Below are 9784 nucleotides of genomic sequence, written 5' to 3'. Positions count from 1 at the left end.
CGCGATGAGTCTTAATTTTGTTTTTGAGTGTTCGTGCCTGAGATCATTAAGATCTCCCTGTGCATTTAACTGAAACATATCCACATGCAATTAGTGTATCATGAACTAGTGATTCCTAGAGTATTTTTAAAGACTGCTGAAAATATGTACAATTCTTCCCAAGTAAAGGATGAAGAGGCAGGGACCAGGGTTCATTTGTACTCAGTGATGAAATTATTCGATTTTGGTTTTTTGAGGTCAGATGTGAAGGTTTCTATGAGCACATGGCTATCCCATTTTTAGTGAGCTCTATATATTTAGTTTTACATATTTGTCACAAATCTAAATGTTTCATATCATCAACATTATGAATTTATTTATGAAATCCTGTTAGATTTACACCAGTTTGTGGCTGTTGCCGGGGTTCGCTTGAGCCCCAAAGCCTTAAAAAGGTCTTTGTAACCCTGTGTGATAAAACACACTTAATTTGTCATTTAACAAATCTGATTCTTGTTGGCAAAGGTGGCTCAACCAGTTATAAGGGTCAGGGCGAAATCACTTTTTCTCACAGGTAGGTTTAGATAGCATTTTTCTGTTAATGAATCAAATAATCATTTAAAAATACATTTTGTATTTACTCATGTTGTCTTTATCCAATATTAAAATTAGTTTTATGATTTGAAACATAAGGGACAGGATACTTTTTCACAGCACTGCAAGACTGAAGATATTTTTACCCAATAACCTAGAATTCAGATTTAGGAGGAAATATCACACAAATATCAGAGAGGATAAAATGACGATGGAAATGACGAAACAATGACATTTTATATCCCAAAGATCAGGTCTAGAGAAGTCCTAACTGCTTGGTGGAACTATACAATGGGATCTAAAGGGTAATTCTAGTTTAAAATATCCCTGTTACCTTCTTTTGGTTTGGTTTATTTGTTTGTTTTTAAAGACTATAGGTTACTTAGGTTGTTTAGAAAAGTAAAAATTATGAAAGTAAAAACAACTTACTTTAGTAGGTAATTTATGTTCCCCTTTCTGCTCATTTTCCGGCTTTTCCCCCCCAGCATTAAGCCGCTTGAAATTGATTGTCTAAAATAGTAATTGCACAATTTCTACAGCAGATGTCAGGAGAGTGCAGCGGACACGGTATCTCAGTAAATATTATAGAAGTTTAGTGTTTTAAAGATCTAAAGTTTTTTTCACTACCGATCATTTTCTAAATACGCTCTGTGGTCGTAAAAACAGCTTATGTTATTATATTTTTAAACTGCCTTTTCCCTTTCCCCCTTTTATGTATTTGTTGTCTTGAAACGGTCTTGAAACGGTATGGGTTTTTTTTGTTGTTGTTTTTTTTGTGTCCCGTTTGGATCTTTAGCCATCAGAATTGTTGTCTTAAGGCCAAGAAAGATGCCAAGCGGATTTATTTTACCAAGTGGATCATCATGGCCTTGCCATATTGGTCCATTTGATTGACCTTTATTATAATTATGAATTAATTTTATTCTCGGTTGCTACAAACGGGACAGACATGACTGGGGGATAGGACAGGGAGAAAGAATGAAAGAAAGAGAGGGAGAGAAAGAAAAACAGAAGGGAGAAGAGACGGTGAGAAGGGGGGGAAGAAAGAAAAAAACAAAAAAAAAAAAAACTGGGGTCTGGGATGCGGGGCCTCCCTGCTACTGCAGATAAGGAGGTGGTCTGCTTGCCTCCACCCCAGAGAGAAGGGTTACATCTCCTGGGCCTAGGTGCGGCTTGCCCCTCTGAGGGCGGGGGTACCTGGACCTGGGATATAGAGTATGTTTGGGGAGTGCGACTGTCTGTGCAGTGTCTATTTGTGTCTGTCTACACGTTGGGTGAGTGCCGAGTATTTGGTTGTGCATATGGGGTGGGAATGCACGTTTGTGTCCGCGTGTGCCTGTTCGTCTGTGTCTATATGTCAGGTGGGGTCTTAGACTCAACCTCTCTGGGTACATCTCAGGCCCTCTAAAGTACGGAGGCCTATCTCCCCTCACCACACTCCCTGCCAGTGTTTGATACCCTCAGATGTTGGTGTGTTGGTGGTCCTTGTTGTCTGGGGCTGGGCGCTCATGTATGTACCGGCTCACTCCTGGTGGCTGATTGGCAGGGCCGGGCGCCTGTGGCCCGGCTGGGCTCCTTCCGGGGGGTGGGATGCCCTCAGGCCTCTGGCCTCTGGGCCTGAAGCTCGGTCCTCTGGCACAGCTGGCTGCCGGCAGAGCCCGCGGGCACGCCACTGCAACCCCCTCTGGCCTCTGCTCCATAGCTGCGGGGTGACCTCTCGTTTGGGGCTCTACTCAGCTCTTCCCAGGAGGGTGGCACGGTTCCCCCCCTTTGGTGGTCCTCCTCGGGTCCTTGTACTCTGGGGCCTGGATCTCCTCCATACCTGCTTCATACCCTGGTGGACGGGGCTATGGCTCCCCATACTCCCTAGCAGATCATTACATGGAGAAACCTTTGGAATACAAGCATGCTGATCCACACAGGTATGCACACAGGTGTACACACGGGTGTTCACAGACGCGGACTACACCTTTCTTGGCTGCTGCCTCAAAGCACATTGTGCGCTGTCTATCTTGCGTGCTGCACAATATCGTTTATTATTTAGTATCTACTGTTATCTACTGCTAGCTAGTTTATTGTGATGGTGCTGGGTTTTTTTTTATTATGTTGCTCTTCGTTGTTTGCTTTCTCTTCTGTTTTTTTTTCTCCATACAGGTGAAACGGTATGTCTTGAAACGGTAATTGCATAACATTTCCACCAGATGTCAGCAAAGTGACACAGAAAGGGTATTTCATACAGAAAAAGACATTTAAAAAAGGTTACCATTTTCCAACTATTCGCGTCCGTAAAATGTGTGATATTGTTTAGCAATTTGTTGGTGTGATTTGCACTTCAGGGCCACCGTACAGATCTATCTGAATGCACAATAACTGGTTTGGATAAACGCATACAGCCATTTAAAAATATTCACCATTGTTTTAAAGGTGTTTTAGAAACTCTCCAAAAGATTTATTTTAAAAATACTTAATAATAAAGGCACATCCAGTCCAATAACTGATAAATGCTCGTTTAAATGTGACTTTTTGTCTACTTTATTGTCCTTTTGAAATTCAGAAGCGTTATAAAATGTTAATATGACCCAGGTTGCTATGAAGCACTTTTACAAGGTACAGAGGGTTATGTTTGTATTTCCTTTACAATCATTGTGTAGCCTAGGATAGGAAAACTGGGAGTACACATGCCATGCCATATTATTTATTTATTTATTTATTCACCCAAAGCAATGAAAACCCGGACTAGAGGGTTTTATTTTATAATCGGATGTACTGGTGTTTACAGTAGCTGATTTGATATTGCCGGTGTTCCGCGAATCTCCAGGGACAACACAGCACGCGCGAACGCAGACGCGCGCGCGCGTAAACACAGGACACGGAGCGGAGAGGAGCGAGGACAGACACAGAGAAGTGCGAGTAGCAGGTGAGCTGTTGCTGGTGCTGCTGTTACCTGCCGCTACCTTTAACTCTTTGTCTGGCTAAATTATTCCCGTGTTTCCCGACCCGCTGCGTGGAAGATACCCACCGACGCGCTCTCGAGGACACAAAGAGGAAGCGAGTGAGAGAGTAGAGTCGGTCGGTAGTTGTAGGAAAGCTAATGTCGTTGAGTAAAAACGACTCGAAGAGATTGTTAGCTCGCCAGTCGCGCTTGTTACTACGGACAAGCTACAGCCAGTGAGCATTAAAGGCAGAACCCGGGTATATTAGTAGATGTTAGGTGTGTGCGGTGTGCTGCAGGTGCTTTTTTTTTTCTTAAAGAGTAGGTGGCATGCAGGTAGCGACGGGGAGCGGGATGGTCCAGTGCCCCGTTTTCTGTTGATGCTCGCTATCCTTCAGGCTGACCGAAAGTGAACATGAAGGACACCGGAGAGTCAAAGGACCACCAGCTAACTGTGAGTTTCAACCTATGCTTTTTTTAATGATATTTTTTTATTGAGCTCTAACACCTTTATTAACTTTGTCAAATGAGTTCGCTCTGTTGGTGAGTAGTAGAAAACCATCACCATTTAATACAAACAAGCTCATAAATTTTCTGCCAGTTAACTGAACACTCGGTGATCACTTCATTAGAGTACACCTGTAGGCTGCAGTCCTGTGAAGTTTGCCTAAAAAAATGCCTGTATTTTTTGTTGAATGGCATATGCACTAAAAGGTGGCTTCACACTGGATACCAAATACCACCTTTTATATATAAAAAAAAGCAAACAAACAAACAAAAAAAAACCATCCTATTCACCCCTAAGTGAGCTCGGCATTAAAACATATAATTTAATTAAACTAAAATATATTAGCGGCATCATGGAGTTAGCCTAAGCATAGTTTATTTTTAGGTTCTTGTTCTTCTTTCTAGTGGTTTCTTCTTGAATTCCTAACCATTTAAGCTGATGGCGTTTATAGTGAATGTTCAATTTTCTTTTATACCACCTGCATTGCAGCCCTTACCTGAATTATTGAAGTGGCTGTTTCAGTTGCCCGGCCTCTCTTGTCCCCCATGTAATACACCTTCTACATGGTGCTGATAGAGAGAGGACCTTCTTATTTCTATTTGTTGCCTAGGTGAATCCAAGGTGGATCCACATCCACTATAAAAGCCCTTATATACATGAACGTCATAGCACATTTGTTTGAATGCATATGAATGCAGCTCATGTGCCACCCCTGTGGATCTAACACACTGCTGGTATTGCTACACTCTGTTTTCATCCTGTTTTAATTCAGTCAGAGCTTTTCTGCTGATCTCTAAATCATGCAGACAGATTTAGACTAACAGTAGGAGTCTGAATGTGCATAATGCTGTCGTATTACAATGCTCCACTCATTAAGCTGTTATGTGTCTGCCAAGTGCCATCCAGTATTCATAATTTAGACTCTAAAACGACAGCTCTGCATTTAAAGTGATATTTTGAGTTTCCAGTTTACCTACCCTGGTTGAATTGGGGTTGTGAGAGAGAAAAGACTTAAAAGTTAGAAGATCCTGCATTTTTCCTAATTATTAAGTTAAATGGTGAAAAAAATGTGTTTGACATTTGAAAGATTACTCATGCAATTTATGTGTTTCATTTTCATGAATTTGGGTTATTACTAGGATACATCTTTTACAACTCCCTTAATGCAATATAGCAGTGTATCATAGTTCCCCTTCCTACTTATATTCGCACATCTTTATTATTCTAAGTCACATTTCATCTTGAGGGATTCTTTTTTTTATCCTGCACAAAGCCAATCCTGAGCCGTATTGAACATTACTCACCTGCTTTCTTCATTCCCAAAACCATTGTAATGTTCAAAATCAGCACAGCGTGCGCTGCATCTGATATATGAGCCAGTTTTTTTTCTTATAAAATGCTTTTCTGTTGAAGCACTCTAACAAGTGACATTAAAGCATTTGTAAAAATTCAGTTGAAACTACAGATAAAACCTTAGACATGTTGTCTTATGTGCTGTCAGTGTCATTTTCTTAGATATGATGTCATGAAACCGAACATATCCAAGTTGATTACATTCAGAGTTTGCTCTGTTTGCTGCAGGTTGCCTTGAGAATCCGACCCCTCAGCGATGCTGAGCAGGAGGAGGGGGCTACAATCGTGGCCCACAGAGTGGACGACCAGGTGAGACATTGGTCTTTTAATTTTTCATTCTGCATGTGAGTGAGTGATGGGGTGGCTTTGTGTGAAAGAGGGATACTGTGTTCCTTCCTGCTTGTCATGAGACTGCACAAATAAGGTGCCTACAGGGACCTTTGCAACATCAGCATCTCTTTAAAAAAAACAAAAAAACAACCTAATTTATAAAGCATACATCATAATGCATATGTATATGAATGCTGCAAGATTCAGACTCAAGTAATAAAAAGCTCCTTAAAGGTCTTAGACTATGTGCTTCATATATTTTAAAATTTTCACCTTTATTTATTTAAAAAAAACATTACACGTGCGGTTTTAATGTCACTTGCTGTAGTTATAAGGACTGTGACACTAACAAGCACTAACCCAATAACATAATTAAAATCAACTTGTACTGGTCTGTCAGCAACTTCAAAGTAGCTTCATCAAGTCATACATTGTAAATACTGACATATGCTTGTCGGAAAGAGAAACAGGGGTTAGTTTTAGAAAGTAATGCATACAAAGGTTAATGGTAACTGTGAGTGTGTGCTTTGCACTAAGTCATGTATACGCACCACACCAAGTCGTCTTGTAGATTTAAAAAAAAATAGTTGGTGTATTGTTCTGCTTTTTGTTGTACAAATTAAATCAGGTACACATGTTTTAACAGAAGTGTGGTGCAGTTTCCCTCTGGTATCTTTTAAGTCCAGAAAAAAGTATCTCTGAAGTCCAGTAGTGCCCACACAGCTGTAACATAAAGACTGTGCCGCTCCAATTACTGAGGTCTTGAAAAGGTCATAAAAAGCATTGATTTGGATTTTCATAATGGTGCAAGAACTTTGTGACGTGAATGGCAACAGAGAGACGCCTAGGGCAGCAAGTAGTAATTATTTCTATTTCTGAATCTGTCTGATGCTTATGAAGTATTTTTCAGCCACCTAGTCATTGGAAATGAGTAGTTCACCAATTAGCAGTGCACTTCTTCTGTAGTGTCAGACAAATGGACAATGGACAAATGCTTATGCCTATTTTTATTCCACTAATACTTTTATCTTGCTAACTTAGCGCCTATATTAACCATGATGCAATTTGACAAACAGTTTAATTGGAAAGTCTTTTTCTGTTTTGCTGTTTCTATAATTTGAATTTCTTTGGCTTTTACTGTTGGTCTGACAAAACAACACATCTGGCTTTAATATGAAAACAGCCAGTACCGGCAGCCTCATGCTTGGTTCTATTTGTTTCCACTGTGGTCTTGTTTCAGTTTTCCACCAACTTGTTTGACATTACTTTCCAACTTATTTGACAAATAAGCAGCTTTGAATGGAGCTATTACACTAATTGTGTTTTCCATTAGAGTAAACCATGACTAGAATGACTCAGAATGAACAGAATGTAGATTGGCTATCATGGCCATAGCTGTTCCCCATAGCAATGAGTTTTAGGCATATTTCATAAACTACAACCAAAACTTGATTTTTCTATTCATTTATTCTGGCAGTGAAATAGAAAAAGAAACTGGACTTGGTTTGCCGTCATAGACCAGGTGGCCTTTTTCCCAATGAGCATAGTATTTAATGAGGTTGCTACCATGTGACCTTTCATATGAGAAGGACACATTGCGTGTGCAAGTCCCTTGAGGACCATTTTCACCATTACGCCTCACATTTGAGCAGGTCCCTCTTCGAGATCATTTAGTAGATTGTGCAGTGGTGATGACGGTAGTGCAAACGATAATGAACATCGTGACTGGGAACCTGCTGAGGTGTCTCCTCACATAGTGTAGGCTGATTGAGGCATTTGTAGGCCTGCTGGTGGTGGGAAGCTTCTCTTAACCAAGACAAGAAAATTAACAGTAGCAACAGATGACTCACCACAGTAAAACAGTGAGAAGTGTTTGTGGAGAATGTTATATTCAATAAAGGGTATGATTAGTGTTTTTTCATGCTGTTGAGGGAATTTGCTAGAAACTCATTATCCACGATGCTGGTATATCACTTGTTTTTCTTAACGTAAGTAATTTAATCACAGCTTAAGGACAACATCAGCACCAGTCTGGCATGACATCATTAAAATTGGCTTGGACTCAGGGGATTAGTGCATAACACCAGGAAGGTAGATATGGTGCTGACACAGCCACTATAATAAGGCTCAACCAAACCTCAGCTAGAAAAAAATGTTTCCTCTTCAGCTTGACTCAGTGTGTTGATTTCACTCCTGAATACCACAGTACATAGTTTATTATATCTGAAAGTGCTGATGTGTGGCGTCTTTGAGGTTATGTCAGGTTCACTTGTACACGTTCACAACAAAGGATTAGTGGAGCTTACGCTACACACTTGTTATCGAGACAGTGGGATTGTTGGGATCTGTTTTTTTACCTGTGGGCTTACCTGGGCTGCCTTGACATGAATGGAGGGGATATTGTGAGATAAGGTCACATCCTCACAGTGGATGTGGTGGGATTATATTGCACGACAGGGCTGAATCTGTTTACCTGTAGCTGTCACTCCTGTGGTAGTCATCACATACAGAGAAATAAAGGGTGATGTCTACACTACATCTTAAATCCTTTATAGACAGCATATTTTTGCAAGCAAACAAGACAGTGCATATGTTACTTTGTTGGTAAGATGGTAAACATATGGCCCAACGGTAGTGCTCAGACAGATTAGCAGAGGGCTGGTGGCTGACTCGACGGACTGGACCAGAGTACCCAGATCTGGCTGTCCTGGCAGAAAGCAGACAACTTGGAAGCTGGCTAAGCCTGTGGAGATGAGCTCATTGGATGAGTTTTAGCTCAGGTTAAGCCTTGTGCCACCTGCTCTTTTTCTCTCTCAGGCTTACTCTTCCCCCAGAGACAGCCTGTAGGGATCTTCATGGACCACCTGCTGCACTTACACTTAATGGGCTTTTCTTGTCCTTGAGTAAGTAGTAAACTAGCCAGAGGTGTAGTGGGTAATATATGTGAATGGGATCTTAAATGTTGCAGGTTTTAGTCACTCAAGAGCATAATAATCTAGTGAAGTTTCAGCATAGAAAAGAGACTTTTATCCCTATCAGAAAAGTAGTGGTAATTTATCTGACTGTACTGTACCATCACACCATCACTGCCTGACACAATGGTCATTGGGAAACAAAGAAACCTTGAATTATTAAGACTGGCTACTTTCAGCTCTTTCACAAGGGATCAGTATAGCAGGCTTCTCCACACATTTGATCTTGAACTTTAACTTTACCTTCCTGATGCAGCCTCCTCTGGGAGGATTTATGTCTGCTCCCGGGACTGTTCCAGATAGCTTTCGTTTGTTAGGTAAATGTGTAAACCACTACATTATGGGACCACTGAACTAATGCAACCGGTGTAGCCTCTAACACTATGGACATTGAGAATCAAAGAAACGTTGAACTGTTGAGGGAAAAACTAAATAGCCTAATTCAACTTAAAAACAATAATTTGGCATAATTTTTACTTCAAAAGAGACTATTCGGCATATCTGACAATTGGACATAATTGTTACTTCTAAAGAGAATGAGAAACAATTTCAAAAAACTAACCTAACAAACAAGCCTAGGTGTATTCGTCTTTGCTAATGATGATATAACACAAAAAAGATAACAGCTCTTGCCACAGATGATAATATAATTCCTATGGTCTGCAAATATTTTGTTTTTTCAGACAGGTTCTGGTGAGTAGCAAAAAATAATGTAACACATCAACTTTTAAATGCTGTTGGAAACCAGCTTTTAGAGTGCCATGTGCTCTCTATTTTTAAAAAAATATTTGTGCTTCAGATTTCTAATCAATAGTTATTGACATTCACATACTGAACATCACTAAGAAGAAACTGAACCTGCAGCAGACAGTATTTCCATTACCATCTTAATGTAATATACAAACAGAGGTGAGAGGTCAGTCCTTAAGAGGCTAGCACTAAGGCCATGTTTACCCCATAAGGTCTAAAGATGGTCACTCAGCCTTGTGAACATAATTACTTAGGACATTTTCACTTAACAAAGTCTGATGTGACATTTTAATGGTTAAACTAAAGTGGTAGGTAGAGTCATTGAAAATACATTTAATTAGGGATGGGTATCGTTTAGGTTTTATCCGA

General features: G+C 40.3%; 1 protein-coding gene across 2 annotated transcripts in view; it reads left to right on the top strand.

Moving 5' to 3' along the window:
- The first annotated feature begins 3403 nt into the window (after positions 1-3403).
- The window catches only part of kif19 (kinesin family member 19), a 48452-nt gene continuing 42071 nt past the window's right edge, over positions 3404-9784 (top strand). Inside the window, exons 1-3 of one of the 2 annotated variants that reach the window (XM_004556686.3) lie at positions 3404-3487; positions 3828-3956; positions 5592-5672. In XM_004556686.3, the coding sequence (XP_004556743.1) occupies positions 3918-3956; positions 5592-5672 (120 nt within the window). In that variant the 5' untranslated portion in view covers positions 3404-3487; positions 3828-3917. Of the gene's footprint in view, positions 3957-5591; positions 5673-9784 lie in introns of both variants that reach the window. The other variant, XM_014408587.3, reaches the window with a different exon arrangement.

This window comes from Maylandia zebra, linkage group LG8 (assembly GCF_041146795.1).
Source record: "Maylandia zebra isolate NMK-2024a linkage group LG8, Mzebra_GT3a, whole genome shotgun sequence".
Taxonomy (NCBI): domain Eukaryota; kingdom Metazoa; phylum Chordata; class Actinopteri; order Cichliformes; family Cichlidae; genus Maylandia; species Maylandia zebra.
The sequence above is the reverse complement of the archived record's forward strand: the minus strand, read 5'-3'. Positions and strand labels throughout refer to the sequence as shown.